The sequence below is a fragment of the Alligator mississippiensis genome, chromosome 6 (assembly GCF_030867095.1).
Source record: "Alligator mississippiensis isolate rAllMis1 chromosome 6, rAllMis1, whole genome shotgun sequence".
Taxonomy (NCBI): Eukaryota; Metazoa; Chordata; order Crocodylia; family Alligatoridae; genus Alligator; species Alligator mississippiensis.
In genome coordinates, this window is record NC_081829.1 from 100,358,291 (window position 1) to 100,376,955 (window position 18,665).

The following is an 18,665-nucleotide window of genomic DNA, read 5'->3' on the forward strand; positions in this document are numbered from 1 at the left end:
CCCAGCCCTGCCGGAGGCAGGATCAGCCCTGTCCAAACGAGCCCAGACCCTGTGTCCAACCTTGGAGCAGCACAACACAGTCGCCCCTGACACAGCCCTGGCATTGCCCCCGCTCCTGCCCCCAGGATACTGAGGGGTCACAGCCACCAATGTCCTACTGCTGCCGGGGGGGTCGTGGGCGCTGCAGAGAGCCCAGGCCAAAGCCGTGCCCCTGCTGCAGAGGAAGGCAAACCCCCCCTGTCTGCACCAGTCCGAGCAGGGGGGAAATCCCTGGATTTCCCCCGCTCCTTCCCTGGTGTCTACCCCTCCCAGCCCTAACGGTGAAGAAGCTTTGCCTGATCTCCAGTCTAAACCTGCTTTGCTGCAACTTCCAGCCACGGCTCCATGTCCTGCTCCGCAGCAAGACAGAAGAGGTGCTCTCCCTCGTCTTCATGGCAGCGCTTCACGGATTTGAAGGCGCCTCTCCTGCGTCCAGGGATGCCAGGCCTCCCTGCAAAGGGAAAGGACTGCGTGGCGAGCCCACGAGGATGGAGACCGGCGGCAGGCGGTTCAGTTCATTCATCACTGGGTTAATCTATTTATTCACCTTGAGGAAATCATGGCTCAGGGGAGAGTTTATTAAAGGAGCAGAGCGATGCAGGCGCCACCTTGCCAGCGCCGCCAGCCCTCAGAAGATGCCCCCTTGAACCTGGCATTAATAAGGGCCTCATTAAATGCCAATGGGGGAGGTGTTGTTTGAAAGGGGCTCATTAGCCTCGAAGAACGACTTGGCTTGCTTATTCTCTCCTAGGTGCGAAGGTCGCTTTTCCAACCGATGAATGCCGGGGCTGGTCCCAACTAGCCGGCAAGGCAGTGAGACAGGGAAAACCACCGGCCTCTCGCCGCTCTAGGGAGCCACACACGCCGGGTCCCGGGGTGCTGAGCGTCCAGCGGGAAGGTGGAAGGGTTTCATCGGCAGCTTCCAAGAGGCACCGAGCTGTTACGGGAGGAGGGGAGCAATCGTTCTCCAGGCCCGACGTGGTGGCACCTCAGGCAGCATGCTGCAAGCTATGGGTAAGACTCTGCTCTACCATCCACCTTCTCCCCCCACAGGGCACGGCCAGGTCTCCGGGACCCGTGGGAGTGCTAGACAGGCGGCTGCGAGCCCAGGGGCATGAGCTCTCCCTGCTAGCTCCTTCCCTGCCACTCCTCCGCCCGCACAGCCACAGCCTTCAAGGGCAGGAACATCAGATGGTCGCGGGACATTAAGTCTCACCCAGGGGCTCCAGTCCTAAGCCCGGTAACTGCGTCTGGCTGTGGCATCTTCATCCACCACAGTCTCAAACAGCACTGTGCCTTTAGGCCGAGGACAGCCAGGACTCCCGTGAGATTCCCTCGGCACGACAAGGGGGCGCTGGACGGGGACCTCTGGGCACCAATGAACCGGTCCAGAATGAGGGCAGCAGTTTTCAGGAGCCTTGGGGACATCTCCGGATCCTCATCGAGGAAAGCAGGAGCCAGAATCTGGAGCAGCTGAAACCTGCCCGGATCTGAGGCCAGGCCTCAGGACACGAGATGCAGCCTCCCTCGCCTTGCACCCGGCGGCTGCTTCTTGGCCAGCAGGAACAACCAAGAAGGGAGAGATCTGGGTGTGATGTGGTGACATCCCGGCCTCGCTGCCCCAGTGGCCCTATGCTGCCAGCACCGGCCTCTGCAACCGAGCCCCCGCAGCCTCGCCCCAGCCCCCAGCTGCAGCGGAGTCGCTGCAGGGAGCTGGTGGCTGCTGAGTCAGCGCGGACACGTCCCCTCTCACCAAGAGAAGGTTGCGCTCCCCCGGCACGGCCATGCACCGCATTAATGAGGATCACAGAGTCCCAGCACTGAAGAGCAGGCGGCGCGGACGGAGCGCAGCATCTCCGTAGTGCCTCTGGACCTCCCGGGGTGCTGGAAGGAAGCTGGATCTCAGCACCCTCCTGCTGGGAGGCCGAGACTTGGGCCAGGGAAGAGGTGGGTGCAAGGAGCAGAACCGCCCTGCAGTCCTGACGCTGGGACGTGAGTGTGTTGGGACCAGCAGCCCCGAGCAACATCTGGCCTGCTGCTGGCTGCACCCATGGGCTGCACGGGAAGGAAATCAGAGTCCCAGAGCCGTGGGGCTGGCAGGGACCTGTGGGGGTCGCATCCAATCCAAACCCTGCCTAAGGCAGGATCAGCCCCATCCAAACCAGCCCAGACAAACCCCGTGTCCAACCTCAGAGCCACACGACTGTCACCCCGAAACAGCCCCAGGCATCGCCCCCGCCCTGTCTCTGGGAAAGCAGGAGGGCCACGGCCACCAACATCCTGCTGCTGCAACAAGGGTTAATAAATGCTCCAGACAGCCCAGGCCCAGGCCGTGGCCCTGCTGCAGAGGAAGACAAAACCCCCCTACGCGACCGGTCTGAGCAGGGGGAAATCCCTTCCTGCCCCAGTGCAGCACTGGGCTGAGCCTGAGCGCGGGGGCAAGACCCTCCACCAGGACCCTGCGGGGTCGGTGCAGCAGGAGCATTGGCCCAGCCCAGCCCCATCCCCAGCCTGGGCTGCAGCACCCAGCACCTCTGGGGGAGGATTAAACCCCCTGACACAATGAACAGGGCAGGGAGGCACAGCACCCAGAGTGCAAAAAGGACATTGATTGGCAGGTACCTTAGTTATAAACACACACACACACACACACACACACACCCCCCCATGTGTGCATGTGTGTGCATGCACACACTGCCCCCACCCCTCCACTTTCTGTTCCACTGCTCAATTTACACGTTACCAGTAGGTTCTTCTCTCACCTCCCCTCAGCCGCACGTGGCGCCCTCAGCTTGGCTTCAGAGGCAGGGACAGACCCTGTCACCACCCTGGAACAACCTGTCCATGAGGGCAGTCACTCCCCCCCGCACCGGCCCTTTAGCTGGAGGGTTTCACGGGTGCCAACGGAGCAGGGGCCACGAACAGCACGAACAGCAGCTTAAAGCAAGGGACCCCAGACACCCCGTCCTGCAGCAAGACTGAGCTGCAACGGGATGCAGCATGAGAGACCCCCAGCACCGCGCTCTCCCCTGCTGCCTGCCTGCCCCCGGGAGGAGTAGCTCACACGTGCCCGCGCCAGGCTCAGGGTTCTCAGAGCCCCTGACAGAGCAAAGCATCCATCACTAGAAAACAGGCCCTAGCTCTCCCCCTTCCTCTCCCTGCCAAGCCCCGCAGCAGCCCGGAGCCCCCTAGAAGGGGCCAGCTCCACCCCTCACCTGATGTTGACCAGTGCATGGGTCACCTTGCTCGCAGGCTCCTTCCACTGGCCCACGTTGGTCGAAAGCCTCAGAACTGGAAGAGAGAGAGAGAGAGAGGTGGGTCTGCCAGCCTGTACCAGCCCCAGCGTGATGCCTGCAATGGCCTGATCCTGCCTGGCCAAGGATGCAGTGAGGTCAAAGCACCCAGCGCCCACGAGAGAATGGAGCTGAGGGACATAGCCCAGCCCAGCGCGAGGCTTCCTACTTCTGCCCTGGCCCAGGCCATTGCCTTGGAGGCTGCGTACAGGAAACAGGGACAAAAAACAGGTGTGCAGGCGTGTGCTGCCTGGGAGCATGCATGCATATGCGAGTGTGAGCATGCGCACATGCATGACCATGCGTGTGTTGATTGTGTGACTGATCCCCAGCTTAATTCCAACACCTCGTCTGTATCTTGCATACGATTCCTCCAGGTATCAGCTCTGCACGGGTCACAGCGTGAGCACGCAATGCAATGTGCCTGGATTTTACCCCACAGCAAGGAGCCCTCGCAAGCTGGCTGCCTGGAGCAGGGGCTATGACAGCCCCTGACAGCTGGAGGGGTGGACAGCCAGCTGGTCGAGCAAAGGGTTCCCCTGGGGTGAACTGCCCAAGGCCACAGACACACAGCTCATTCACCAATACAACCTGCAGTCGCAGGGGTAATGTTATCCTGGATTGCAGGGACTTACTGGGGTAAGGCTGCATGTGGTATGTCTGCTCTACTAGTTATCATGGCACCAAATGGCCTGGTCCCTGCAGTCAGCCTGTTGCGTGTGCGTGCACTAAGCCCCGGCAGCTTTTCCATGTTCATCCCCTTCTGCTCTGGTTCCCGTCGGCTCTGGACTCTGTCCACACTGGACAATGTCCAGGGATTTAAGCCTATCCCAGCAGAGAGCAAGTCTCGGCTTCTCCAGCCACCAGTGCTGCAGACCGGGATTAGCGCTCCTGTGCTGGTCCCGCCACAGATGGGCTCGAGCAGGCCGGTGAGCAGGATGGAAGAGGCTCCACAAGAGGCAGGGCACCCCGGGGCACTGCAGCCAGATGGCCCGCGGCTCGGGTAGGTTCAAAGCCATGCGGTTCCAGGGCTCTGAGGGCCTTGGCATCCGAGCACAGGACAAAGCAGGGGAGGGGTCCAAGTCCTGGCATTTCACCTGCACTGACAGCGATCGCATGGGAGTGCGGAGGTTTCCAGATCCACCTGCCCAACGATGCTGTTTCTGGGGCTAGAGTCTCCCCCCAAGGTGCATCTTGTCTTCCTATGTGATAAGGACCTCTCCCGCCCCGCCCTCTGGGCAGCACCCACCCGGGTCCATCTGGGACCACCCACCTGGCTTCAAGAAGCAGATCCATCTGTCGGCCTGGTGGAGCCAAGACTCACACAGACACCAGGCAGATGCCCTGGGCCCAACTCCCTGCAGCCGAGACCCTCGAGGGGCGACTGCCCTCCAGGCTCCAGCTTCCCCTCCTCTGAAACTCAGCCTCTGCTCAGTCAGCCCAGGAGGAAACAAGCAACCCAGAGCTGGTACCAGCGAGACCTCCTGGCTCAGACGCCCACAGCTGTCCCAAGGGAGAAGGAGTTTGCATCGCTCCGCTTCTCTCCAGCTTTGCCCAGAGGACACCCAGGCACCACTGCCCAGAGCAGGCGCTTGGTTCCTGGGAGGCTGGGGCTCCTCCTGGCTTGCTCTGGGCCCTAATGGCCTCCCTGGCCCTTTGGCCACGGGACAAAGGCTCTGCGGCAGCAGCAGGCATCCCCAGCTCAGAGGAGGCTGCATGAGTGCAGGTGCGGCAGCGAATGCCCCTCTTTCCCTGGCCCTGGAGGGTCTTCTCTCCTATGCCATCCCAGGCAGTTCTGTGGGGCTGGCAAGGAGGAACATACCCCTTGGGACAGGGATCGGCAGAGGGCACATGGGCAGGTGAGCAGGCAGCTGCGGCTGTTCGTGGACATGGCTTCATTCACACGGCTTGATCCTGCTTCTGCGTGATATCTGTACCTTGTTCCCAGAGACCAGGCACTGAAGACAGCTCCGTTTCCTCTCTTTGCCAGCGTGCAGCAAGCTGCTGTCTCTGCAAACAGGCTGTGGGGAACGGGACAGGACGGGACAGGACACACTGCCGTCCTTGCTTGGCTCTGGCAATGGCGGGAGCCCCCTATGCCACTTGTCCAGGCTCCTTGTTTGCATTAACAGTGCCTGCTGCGCTCTGCCACCGGGCCCTGCATCGGGTTGCTCTCTCCCTGGAGCTGAGGCTGTGCTTTCCCAGCTGGAAGACTGATGCACCGTGGCAGCTCTTGCCAGCATTCGGTCACAGCGACAGGGCCGCACTGACCTTCACTCTCGCTGCCTGCAAGAGGCCACCCACGCCACCTGCTCCCTGGCTGACCCGTAATGGAAAGAAGCACTGTGCTTTTTGCATCAGAGAACACGGAGTCTTCTACAAGCTGAGCCTCCCTCAATTTCTACCCTGGCACGTGTGCCAGCACATGCATGCCCACCTGTGCATGCACCCACAGGGAAAGCAGGGGCCTCCAAGGTAGGACGTGCGGGCTGGTCTGACCCGCAGCGGCCCGGCTCGGCCGGACACTCACCCATGGAGTAGAGGTTGTCGAAGCTCTGATGCATGCGGATGATCTCGTAGTACAGCTCGTCGTAGCTGCCGGGCGTAGGCAGGAAGGTGTCTCCGTATGTGATGAACATGTTGAACAAGTTCACGACCTGCAAGAGAGAGGCTGTAACACACACTCAAACCACGGACACCTGTCCAGTCCTCTGTCACCCCTGACACTAGCTTTCTCTGGCTCTGTCATCTCGTTACGGGTCGGGGACTTAACGACAGTGCACTGGCTGGCGGCACAGCCTGGCTTGCGGCTCTGCTGGGCAGGGAAGCTGCCATGACTAGGAAGTGCGACTGGACCCACCCCAGCCCCAAGGGTGCGTTTTCCAGGCGTGCTCTTTGCAACACGGCTGTCCAAAGCCCTCTCCCTGCCAGGCTGGGGTCGGTGGGGGGTGTCCCCAGGAGCACTGGGCCTGCATGCAAGGGCTTGGACCCCAATCCCAGGGTTCGGCCACCACTGGAGAAGGTGGCATCCTAGACGTCTGCATAACACCACATGCCCCCTCTTCCATGGGGTTGGCCTGGTCCTCCCCAACCTGAATGCTCCTGGTTTACTCCGCAGAAGAGGGCCAAGCTCTGGAGGAAACGTCCGATCGCGGGGCTACCCAGCCTGCGGGAGCTATTGAAAGAGAGCTGGCAGGGCTCCTGGGTCACCTAGTCCAACCTCACCCTTGTGGGCAGATCATCCTTGTCTAAACCAGCCCAATCCGCAATTAAGGACTCTCAGGGATGGAGACCCCGCGAGCGGTCTGGGCAATGCGTTCCCATAAAGTCCTTCCTAATAGCCAAGCTAAACCTCCTCCGTGGCAACTCAAGCCCTTGATGTCTGGTTCTGTCCCCAGCGGACAAGCCATCACCGCCCCGTCACAGAGCCACCCTTGCTGTAGTCAAAAGCTTATCAAGTCTCCTCTTCTCCAGATTAAACAGCCCCAGCCCTAGACCCCTGCTTCTTGGGCCCCGTACTCACCATGAGTGCCAAGGTGAAGATGTTGTGCTTGGCCAACAACACCGTCTCGTTGGACATGAGGAACTTCAGCAGGTTGATCAGAGCTACGAGAGAGAACAGCAATAGTCACCGCTCTTCCCAGCCAGGCATTGCAACCCGCTAAGCCCCCGCCGGCCCGGAGACCTTCCAGGCACCTGGCTGATTTCTAATGGCCATATCAGCCGGAGGGTTTTACATGAGGGTTTCCAAATGACTCAGTAGTGAAGAGAAAGTCCCTAGGGATTTATTACTGTTCCTCACTAGACAAAGACGGGGGGGTCACAGCATGACACGAGCAGGCCGGCAGTTTAAAAGGCACACCAGGATGTTGTTTCCCCCAGTTTGAGATTAAAGGGGGAGCTTGTGGCCCCCAGACGCGGTGGGAGCTGAGAGCTCAGCCAGATTCACCAGGGTCGGACACGTGCTTGGAGGAAAGGGGCATCGGTCGCTATTGAGCAGGCAGCGTGGGGCACGGCCTCTGCACCGGACCTGCCTGGACCCTAAAGGCTGCAAGGGAGAGAGGAGCAGGGGAAAGCTGCTGGGACCCTTCAGCCTCCGCTCTCTGCTGCCGCGTGACACCGGAGACTGGGCAAGACGGACCTGGGTCTGACCCAGCACACGGCAGTTCCTATGGAAACAGATATCGCAGAGTCCTGGGTTTATTCGCCTTCGCTGCTTTGCAGGTCAAATCTACTCCATCTCCCGTTGAGATGCTTGACAACGAGTGTTTGTACCTGCTGGGACCTCCAGCTACCTCCATCCTGGCCCCCGCATTCCCCGCCGGAGCCCAGAGACCCAAAGCTCAGCCATCGCTGCTGCCTAGGCACAGGGCACAATGCACACGTGGCACTTTGGCCACTTTGCTACCCCAGTTGTGGTACTGCCAGCCCACCGTGGATGTGCTACTACCCCGTGCTGGCCACCAAGGGCAAACCTGGCTCAGACGTGGAGACACAGCAGGACAAGACCCCAGAGGTGCCCAGCGCAGCAAAAGCTGAAAGCAATCAGGGCTAATTTCAGGGGCTCTCATCACGTCACCTTCGTGAAGCATGATTGCACTGCTGAACGCCTGCAGAGATGGAAACAGACTCCAGACACATCTGGGCTAATGCTGAGGCTAGCAGCAGCTTTCCCAGCAATGGTCTTCTACAGAAAACTGCCCAGGACCACAGGCAAGCTCTGGACTTGCCCTCAGCTTCCCCAGGTCTGCTCCCGGGGGTCTGGGACGTCAAACTGCCCAGCGAGGTACGAGCGCAAGGTGAGGGGTGTAAAGGCAGGATTTAAAGAGCCCTTTGTTGTTTGCTGCTTGGAAACAGTGTCTCACGGCGCAACGTCAGGCCAGGTCCTTCCCTCTCCGGGCACTGCTGCAATGGTTTCTGTCTTTGCCTGCGTGGCAGGGCTGTCACGGCCATGGGAACTCAGAGCCGACCCGGGGACAGCAGCAGAAAGGGGGAAGGAAGGGGACCAGCCCCTAGAAAACATAGATGCTCCTGCCCCGTGCCGCCCCCCAGCCGCCAACACGAGCTGGCTCCGGACCTGCTCTGGGTCCCGGGCTCCAGCGCAACTGTCCTCAACCCTGCGAGACTCCAGCCCCGCTCGGAAAATGCCGGCTCTGAGCTCTCACTCCTTTTTTGCCTACAGAGAAATCTTATAATCCTTCTTCCGATGCAAAGAGCGCAGACGCAGCCGGACCGGATGGTTTTAACCCTACGGCTCCTACTGGAAATCTCCAGGTTTCTCCTGCAAATCGTGCTAGCACGCCTTGCAGTGCCAGCCTAGTGCAGCACCCTTGAAAAGGTCTCAAGGCACCCTGGGGTGCTGCAGCAGCTTGGTGGAGGAGGATGAGCTGGCAGGGGTGGCTGCATGGCGAAAGCTGCAGCAAGGGGCTGGCTGGCTGGCCACCCCCCGGGGCTCGCATGACCTGCCATGGGCACGGTGAAGGGGGCTCTGCGGTGCAACAAGGCCTGGAGCCCCCAGCACAGAGGCAACGTGCAGACGTGTCCTTCCAGCTCCCTCAGTGGCACAGAGCAGGGCTAAGGGGAGGGGATTTCAGCAGAGCCTGTCCACAGACCCTGCCTCTCTCCCCTTGCAGCTCCAAGCGTCCTCAGGCAGTGGATGTCCTCACGTGGAAGCTGCAGCCTTCGCGATGGGCCAGCGGGACCTATCCTGTCTCCTTCTGACCCTGGTTATCCTCCCAGCTGCCCACGCGCATCATGACAGCTGAATGAGCTGAACGGGGGCAGTGACGCCCAGGCCAGGGCTGCCGGCTGCGAGACCTCTCTCCAGCCACTGGCCGTGGGACCAAGCGGTTCTTCCATCGCTCTCCTGCCAGCAGCAGCACTGCCCTCCCTGCCTGGCTGATGCATGGGCATTGATCCAGCCTCCCCGGGGGATGGAGAGGGGCAGCCCCCCCAGACAGCTGCTGCAGCCCGTGCCAGCTGGCTGGGGATGGCGGGGCCGATGGAACGAGCCGGTTTCAAACACTGCTCAGCTGCGCATAGCGATGCGCCAACACCTCCCCGATCGATACCCGGAGCAAAAAGCTAATGGCGGTCAATCCCCCAGGCCTCCAATCGCCAGAGCAGAGCTCCAGGAAGCAATGGGGCTGCTTGCCATCCGGAGCCAGACCCGCATGCCCGGAAATCACTGCTGAAAGATGCCCATTTCCCTGTCCCTGCATTACCAGAGCTGCTGTTTGCTCCAGCAAGCAAAGAGTCCCCAGGCTGCAGACAGAGAATCACAGAATCATAAAAAATGAGGGTTGAAGGGACCTCAGGAGGTCACATCTAGTTCGATCCCCTGCTCAAGGCAGGACCAGCCCCAACTGCATCATCCCAGCCAGGGCTTTGTCTACCCGGGACTTAAACACCTCCAAGGATGGAGAGTCCAAAACCTCTCTGGGTGACCTGTTCCAGTGCTTCACCACCTTCCCAGTGAGAGAGTTTTTCCTAATACCCGACCTCAACTTCCCTTGCTGCAGCTTGAGCCCATTGCTCCTTGTCCTGTATCTGCCCCCACTGAGACCAGCCCAGCTCCATCCTCTTCGCAGCCCCCCTGCAGGGAGGTGAAGGCTGCTATTCAATCCCCCTCCGTCTTCTCTTCTCCAGACTCAATCAGCCCATTTCCCTCAGCCTCTCCTCACCAGTCCTGTCCCGCAGCCCACAACCACTTTCATTGCCCTCCGCCGGACTCTCTCCAATGTGTCCACATCCTTTCTGCAGTGGGGCCACAGCTGGACACAGGACTCCAGATGTGGCCTCCCCAGTGCTGAATAGAGGGGAAGGATCACGTCCCTCCATTTGCTGGCACCGCTCCTGCCCATGCAGCCCAGGATGCCGTTTGCCTTCTTGGCACCAAGGGCGCGCTTGGCTCATAGAGAAACCGAGGACAAGACAGATTGGGCGATCTCGGTCCAAGCTCGGTCTATCCCTAGAGGTGCCGCAATGAGAAAACTCAAGGTGCCGGGTGCCGGAACAGCGACCGGGGATGTGTATTTTAAGGGCACCGGCTGCAGCATGGAGTTCGGCAGCTGTCAAACGAGGTGCGCTAGAAGAGGAGAAACCAGGCGCTTATCTGACAGTAACCTGGGACCCGCCGCCGGCTGCTGCCTGACAGCAGAGCTGATTCGTTAAGCTCTGCTCTGCCGTCAGCTGCCCTAATGAATTGCTGCGGCATCGCTATGAAAGATTTTGAGGAGTGATTTAAGCCTGTAATTACGCGGGGACGCGCAGCCCCTCGTCGGCCGGGCACGCGGCTGCCCCTTCCCGCGAGCCATAGCAACTGGGAGGAAGGGCTCTGCTCCCGGCAGCCCCCAGCAAGAGGCTGTCACTAGCGCCCGGGTGGGAGGTGCTGGAGAAACGAGGTATTTTCTAGACAAGGCTTCGGTGAGTCACAAGAAGGCCTTTCTGGCATCGCTGTACGCGGCTGCCCAGCACCAGCCTGCAGAGCCCTGCAGCTCTGCCCCCTGCCCACTACTTACAACCTGCTCCAGCTAATTAATAGGCCTTCCCCACCAGCCCAGGCAACCCCTGATCTTACCCTCCCAGTTTGGGGGGAGTCCCGGGGAAGCAGGGACCTGGAGCCACTGCCCAAACTTCCCCTTGCTGCCCTCTCCGCAGGCCTCGTGCTTGGCCAGGAGTCCCCCGTGCGAGGACGTGCAGTGGTTTTGCACGTGGGGGCACGGGGCCTGGGACCCCGAGTCGGGGCTTCCTGGATTGGCCTCAGCAGAAAGGCACCACGCTCCATCATCAAGCCAGTCCTGTGTTGGAGGATGCTCCAGATGCCTGACTGGAAACCTCCCAATGTCTCCAGCCCAAAGGCAGTCAAGGCTGGGTTTTTCCCCACATTTCAGGGGCTGACAGGGTTCCTCGCACCCCGCAAATGTACAGACGCCAACTGCAACCACTGGGCTTCGCTGCATGAGGATAACGCAGCCCTGATCTCTCGTCAGACAGGCCCCCTGCTCTGCCCCTTTCAGACCCATCTGCCTTTCACCGCGAGGAAAGGAGCTGGCCACGCTCAGCTTGCAGGAAAAGCGCTCGAGAGGGGCCAGGCCATAGTCTGCAAATCCTTGAAGGGCTGCCGTGTCATAGCATCCTAGAGCCGTGGGACTGGCAGGGACCCCCCAGAGGTCACTTCCAGTCCAAGCCCTGCCTGAAGCAGGATCAGTGATGAACGGACTGAACCGCCAGCTGCCGGTCTCTGTCCTCTTGGGCTCGCCGCACGGTCCTCTCCCTTTGCAGGGAGGCCTGGCATCCCCGGACACTGGAGAGGAGCGAGTGGTGGAGCCGTGGGAGAAGCCGTACTTTCTTGCTGCAGAGCAGGACGTGGAGCCATAGCTGGAAGTTGCAGCAAAGCAGGTTTGGATTGGAGATCTTCCCTATCGGAGCCGGGAGGCCGTGGGAGAGATGCCAGAGAAGGGGGACCCTCCATCAGTGGAGGGTTCAAGGAGAGGCTGGACGGACACCGGTGGGGGATGCTCTACTTGCAGCAATGCCTGCGCTCTGCTGTGGGGTGTCCCAGCTTCTAGGCTGTGCTGGTTGCCCCTACACCTCCCTTTCTGCTCCATGCGTCAGGGGCGTTTAATCCTCCCCCAGAGGCACTGGTGCTGCTCCAGCCCAGGCTGGGGATGGGGCTGGGCCAATACTCCTGCTGGCACCAACCCTGCAGGGTCCTGGTTGGTCTTGCCCTTGCACTCAGGCCTAACCACACTGGGGCAGGAAGGGATTTCCCCCCTGCTTAGACTGGTTTGGACTGGGGGGTTTTGCCTTCCTCTGCAGCAGGGGCACAGCCTGGCCTGGGCTCTCTGCAGCGCCCACGACCTGGCAGCAGCAGGAAGTTGGTGGCCGCAGCCCCACCGCATCCTGGGGACAAGGGGTGATGCCTGGGGCTGTGTCAGGGCGACCGTGTTGTGTGGCTCTTAGGTCAGGCACGGGGTTTGTCTGGGCTGGTTTGGACGGGGCAGATCCTGCATCAGGCCAGGCTGGGACTGGAAGTGACTCCGCAGCTCCCTGCGCGCCCCGTGGCTCTGGGATGCTGTGACATGAGGGGGGTACAAGTGGACCCCCGTGTTAGTGGGCTCCCAGTACACAAGACGCCATTTGCTGACAGACACTGCAGCTCTTGCCCCGTGATCCTGAGTGCACACGCTGCACGTACCAGAGCCGGGTGAGGGCAGTCGCTCGTCCCCGAGGCACAGGGTACACCGAATACCAGTCATGGGAGAAATGGGGGAATGGCCACATGCCGACAGCCCCATGGTAATGTCATGCAGGAGGAGGGTGAGGCCTCCTCTCCAAGAGGGAACGGCCCCTCTTCCACAGCCGCTCGGCCTCTCTACTTTGGACAAGGGCACAGTGATGGCTGGGCTCTGGTGACGGCTGGGCTCCAGCAATAACTGTTCTGCTCGCAACGCTCACAAAGCAGCGCGAGGCCTCCACGGTGCAACCACAGAGTCCTGGAGCTGTGGGGCTGGCAGGGAGCTGCGGGGTCACATCCAGTCTGGCCCTGCCTGAGGCAAGATCAGTCCCATCAAACCCTGTGTCCGACCTTGAAGCAGCACGACAGTCACCCCGACACAGCCCCAGGCATTGCCCCCACCCCTGCCCTGGGATACAGGGGGGCCGCGGCCACCAACATCCTGCTGCTGCCAGGTGAGGTCACAGATGCTGCAGAGAGCCCAGGCCCAGGCCATGCCCCGCTGCAGAGGAAGGCAAACCCCCCCCCAGTGCAACCAGTCTGACCAAGAGGGAAATCCCTTCCTGCCCCAGCGCAGCGTGGGGCTGAGGCTGAACACGAGGGCAAGACCCTCCCGCCAGGACCCTGCGGGGTTGGTCTCAGAAGTCCCTGCACCCTGCCGGGGTGCTGCCTGTCGGGGGCACAGTAGCTGGGAGGACACCCCTGCATTTGTCCCAGAGCCAGGGGAGAGCAAACACTGCTCAAACAGGGGCCAGAAACCTAACAGCGCAGCAGGTCCCAGAGCCAGAACCAGCCGGGAGACGGACACAGGCCCGGCCAGGACATGCCTGTCACCCCGGGGCAGCTGGGGCAGGTCCTCTTGGCAGCACACACCTCCTAGAAACACAGCGATGCTACAGGGGAAGCACCAGATGCCCTCCAGCTCTGCCCACAGGATGGATGCCCAACCCAAGCGTGCTCCCGACAGCACCACGCATGGCACACGCATGCCTGCACACCCCTCCCTCAGCGCTCCCCCCTAGCCTGAGCAGTATTTCCTGCTCTCCTAAAGTGCTTTACATTGCTAAAGCCTGTACAAACACTAGCTAATTAGTGAGAGCAGCAGCAGCCTCCCAGGACCCCCCCCTGGCTCCCCCGGCGGGGGGGAAGGACACAAAGAAAGGGAGAGCTTAAGCTTGGCGCCGTTTCTGCCAGCGAGACCATTCAACCATGGAGCCACTCGCACCGATAGCTGCAAAACCAGTCCTGGGGGTGGGGAGGGGTGGGGGGAACCTCCGGGCTCGCTCGGGGGTGGGAGCTCTGCCTGCAGCCTGTGCAGACGCCTCCATGCTGCCTCCTGGCCGAGACATTGCCCTACGGCTCGGGTTCCTGGGACCCACTGGGTCCCCGTCCAGCACTGCCAGCCCCCCTTGAAGCGCCAAAAAGCCCTCCCCCCTTTTCTCAGCGCCTGAAGGCAGAAATGCTCTGTTCAAGCCCATTCCTCCAGGGCCCCAATCAGGGCTGATGACACTCGCTACCATGGTGATTAGGACCAGGCACCATGATGCTAAGGGATCCGAGACAGGCCCAGAGCGCTGCAGAGGAGGCCAAAATTCACCTGCGGCAGCCATGAAATCCAAGCAAAGCCCTTCCCGGGAACCGGCTGCGTGCAGCTGCAAGCGTTTGCACCTGGCCCGGGACCCTGGGAGCAGCAGCCCCCAGGTGCATGGAGCAGGGGTGGGAGAAGGGGAGGTACCTGACCACAGCTCCCGCCACGTGTAGTGCAGCCGCACTCGGCATTTCTTCTGGTAGCACAGCAGCTTGTGCACGATCTGGATGCAGCGCCTTGGGGGGGAAGAGAGAGGCCAGGTCAACATGCAACGCACTGGGGCAGTGAGATTGAAGCCCTGGCAAGGCAAAAGGGAGGCCTCACACAGTAGAAGCACTCTCACGTGTGCTGGGGGTGTCACGGCACAAGGCATGCCTCTCAGGGAGGACTCTAGTGCTTGCCCACACGTGTGCATGCACACACAGCTCTCCGGGAAACGTTCAGGAGCATGGAGGCGACTGCACAGGCCAACAGTCTCAGCTCTGGGCAGGTCCACCACACATCCATAGGCCAGACTGGCTGCCCTTGGAGACCCTTGCGGCTGCAAGTCCCAACGCCATAAAGGTGATGAGAATGATTGCCAACGTGCACGGAGCTGCAAGCAATGACCTTTGCTTGCTCCGGCGGTGGGGAGTCCAGTGCAACCCGCACAGGCAGCATCTTCCAGGGCTTTGCTGCTGCTCTGCGATGCCTGGCCCTGCCACAAAGAACTCCCACCGCGCACCAAGCCAGCATGGGGCCACGCGAGCCCACTGGCCTTGGGACATGGACAGGGGCTGGGTCAAGATCATGCCTGGAGCCACAGCCCCTGGAAAATACTGCAGCTCTCTGCTTGCACAACTCCCCAGGGCCTGGAGTGCAAGTGGAGAGAGGGACTGGCAGCCGGCTAACTGCTCCCAGCTCGGGGTTTTGCTCGGGGGCCTGTGACAACGATGGTGGGTGAAATGCCTCCCTGCTGCCGGACTGTCAGTGCTCAATCAGGCAGACGAGGAGAGCTCCCCGGGAGGGCAGAAATCATTTCCTTTTGGTCACCGAACACGGCAAGCACAGGGGTTGTGGGAAGCCCGGTAATTCCCCTCACTCCCCCACCGAAAAGCAGTATCCTGGGCAAGGGAGGGGAGTGGTGGAACTAGAACGGCCCCGTCTCTGCATGTGGAGGCTGGAGCTGCCCCGGCACTTACACGTAGAGATCCATGGGAAACTCCTTCATCATGTGCGTCACGATGAACTCCACCATCAGATCTGAGAGGGGAGGGAAGAAGAGGACAGCGACCATCAAACCAGCTGTGGCTGCACCCAGCAGTCCCCAGTGCAGCCCGTGCAACCCCTCCCCACAAGACAAACGACCCAGCTCTTGAGCTTGGATTGCCCGTGGCTCCTTGGGAGAAGGAGCAGCTCTTGGGAGCCCCATGGGTGGTATCTGTGCGCTGCTGGCTCTGTGGCATGCGCCCTCCCCAGGCCTCCCCCAACCCTCAGGATCCCTCAAGAAAAAAACCCCACGCAGCTGACTGCGAGGTGCAGAAAGGCCCTCGAGTTTCATGGTGCTGCCGATGGAAAATTCCAGGAAGAACGATGCCCTGGGAGCGGCTTTCACCAGAGGCAATGTGTGCCGGAGAGCTTTGTTTCTGGAGATGTACCGTGCAGAGCCCTCCGCATATTTATAGCAACGACGCGGGAGCAAGGCAGCAGGAGCAAGGCAGCGGCAGCCTTGTCTCTGCAGTGACTAAGTCGCTTGCCTGAGGCTCAGGCTCTGGGGGCTCAGCTGGCAGCTGGAGTCCCGCTCAGGGTATTCACAGGAGAAGAGCGAGCAACAGGCCCAGCTCGGTGACGTGTGTCGCAGACACGTGCAGCAGAAGAGGCCGTGGTAGGGGGCTCCCTCCCAGCCCCATGTGGCGACCAGCAGAGCCCAGAAGCCTGGGAGATCCCCATAGCAGAGCACGGGCATTGCTGCACCTACATCACCCCCCCATCAGTGGCTGTCCAGCCTCTCCTCGAACCTCTCCAGCGACGCAGAGCCCACCTTTCCCTGCTTTAGATGAAGCCCGACCCGTGACGAGCAGAGAGGCACGATCATCTCCCACATCTTGCACCTGATACTTGTATTCATGCATTCGCCTTGGATCTGCGATCTACCAAGCCTCCCAGGTCCTCCCCCACGGGCTGCCGTCCAGCCCGGGGTCACCCATGCTGTATTAGCCAGCCCCCAGCAGGTCCCTTCCCCACCACCACGCAGTCTCTGGGAAGATGCCACGTCTTTGCACGCCCGAGCTGCCCCAGAACCGCACTGCTCTGCCCCGCTCGCAGCAGGCCTGAGGCCAACCCAGGGAGCCTCAGCCCCGGCACTACTCACCCAGCACCGCGCACACCAGGGGACGACACGGGAGGTTCTTGTCGGCTGCTTTCTTCCTGTGCCGCATTGGCTGTGAACAGATGCAGGGCAAGGATGGGGGTCAGTGAGCATCCTTATCTGCTTTCCATGAGGACGTGAGTGCCTGGGGTCTTGCTGCTGCCTCCACTGCCCTCTGGACCACTCTCTGCAGCTGGCATGGCCCTAGGGGCATCTCTGCCAGCCCGGGTGGGGCCCTCCCTCGCTATCCCAGCCCAGCCTAGCATCGCCTCTGAAAACCGCTGAGGAAGATCCCCCCCTTCTGTAAGGAGCAAGGTCCAGCGGTGGGGTGGCAGACCCAAGGGGATGCCTCCCCCTTCTGTTAATGGGCTCCCGACCAAGCTGGGGACTGAGCCCAGGACACCGTGACCAGCACAGGCCAAGGCACGACACCGGACTTAGCACTCCCCAAGGAGCTGCTGAAGCAGGAGGCTCCCCAACCAGCCAAGCTGCATGGTACGTCCTCTCCTGGACCCAGGCTCCAGGCCAGTGCCCGCTCAGCTCCCGGAGCAAGCCAACAAGGGCATGTGTCTATGCGTCTCCCTCTCAAGGGAACATCGGGCCAAGGCACTGGCAGCACTCCTTGCAAAGCTTCTCGTGGGCACCCCCAGGCTGGCGTGCAGGACACAACCACCCGGTGGGTGAGGGCCTCAAACCTCGGTGCTCCCCACCTCAAGCACAGAGGCCGGGGCCTGTCCGGAAAAGACTCACCATCCGGTGGAGGTTCACTCGGAAATTCATGTTGTCGTCGTGCAGGAAGGCATTGGCGTACTGATCCTGCGGAGAGGGCACGGGGAGAGGTGAGAAACATGCAGTGCCGACTGCCACCAACGCCAAGCCGTGCCTGGCAAACGCTCAGCGTGTGGATCACGGATCAGCTGGGCTGGCAGGGCCCAGAGGGTACCACCGGCCCAGCCCCCTGCCCACCTAACCCAGCTTAGCCAGGGGTTGGCTCTGAAAACCTCCAAGGAGGGAGATTTCCCTGAGGGAAAAACCCTGCTCAGACCCAGTCACTCTCCCTTCCAGCCTCCACATGACATAGGAGACCGGGCAAGATGGGCCTGGTCATCCAGCTATGGGTTCAACAGCTGCCCTGCCCCATGGGAAATGTGGGTTCACTCCCCACTGCCCCATTCGACCCCCAGCCCCAGGCACCCCTTCCTGAGCAGAGGCCTGTCTCCCCAGGGTTTGGTCAGTAATCTGGGTCCCATCGCTCCCTGGGCTCAGCTGCCAGGAGCGCTGGGAGTTTGGGCACCGCTGGAGGAGGCATGGGGACATCCTGCCGGGGCCAGGCCTCAGCCCCAAGACAGCATGAGGTTTATGGAAGGGCTTCAATGCCCCCCGTATTTCTGCTCCATGTGTCGGGGGTTAATCCTCCCCCCGAGGCGCTGGTGCTGCTGCAGCCGGGGCTGGGCCTGGGCTGTGCCAATGCTCCTGCTGGCACCAACCCCGCAGGGTCCTTGCCCCCATGCTCAGGCTCAGCCCCACGCTGCACTGGGGCAGGAAGGGATTTCCCCCCGGTCAGACTGGGGGAGTTTCCCCTTCTTCTGCAGCAGGGTCACGGCCTGGGCCTGGGCTCTCTGCAGCGCCCATGACCCATCAGCAGCAGTAGGACATTGACGGCCGCGGCCCCCCTGTATCCTGGGGGCAGGAGCAGGGGCGATGCCTGGGGCTGTGTCAGGGGCAGCTGTGTCGTGTGGCTTCAAGGGCACACACAAGGTGTGTCTGGGCTGGTTTGGACGGGGCTGATCCTGTCTCAGGCAAGGCTGGACTGGACGCGACCCTGCAGCTCCCTGCCTGCCCTGTGGCTCCGGGACTCCAGGATGACTCTGTGAAGATACTGCAGCGCAGGCAGCGAGCGGGTGGCTCGAGCAAATCCCATTCCAACATTGGCACTAAATCTCACTGCGCTCTGTGGCCAAGAGCCGCCATAAATCCACTCTCCCCATAGCACCCAGGGTCGAACACCCACCGCCACCTGCCAGCAGTATTTCTTCTCTGCCAGCGCCTCCCTGCCCTTCGAGAGCCCCAGGCTGAAGACAGCTAATGGGCAGCATTTCTAACAGAGCCACGAGAGACTCTGCTCTAACGCGGTGCTTGGGGATGATGGTTTATGGCCCG

General features: G+C 61.3%; 1 protein-coding gene across 1 annotated transcript in view; it reads right to left on the reverse strand.

Moving 5' to 3' along the window:
- The window catches only part of ARMH3 (armadillo like helical domain containing 3), an 86,551-nt gene that overhangs the window by 29,655 nt on the left and 38,231 nt on the right, over positions 1 to 18,665 (reverse strand). The window contains exons 17-23 of the mRNA XM_059730240.1: positions 17,256 to 17,321; positions 16,509 to 16,578; positions 15,340 to 15,400; positions 14,306 to 14,394; positions 6,856 to 6,938; positions 5,863 to 5,989; positions 3,255 to 3,330 (exon numbers count right to left, since the gene is read on the reverse strand). Of these exons, the coding sequence (XP_059586223.1) occupies positions 3,255 to 3,330; positions 5,863 to 5,989; positions 6,856 to 6,938; positions 14,306 to 14,394; positions 15,340 to 15,400; positions 16,509 to 16,578; positions 17,256 to 17,321 (572 nt within the window). The remainder of the gene's footprint in view (positions 1 to 3,254; positions 3,331 to 5,862; positions 5,990 to 6,855; positions 6,939 to 14,305; positions 14,395 to 15,339; positions 15,401 to 16,508; positions 16,579 to 17,255; positions 17,322 to 18,665) is intronic.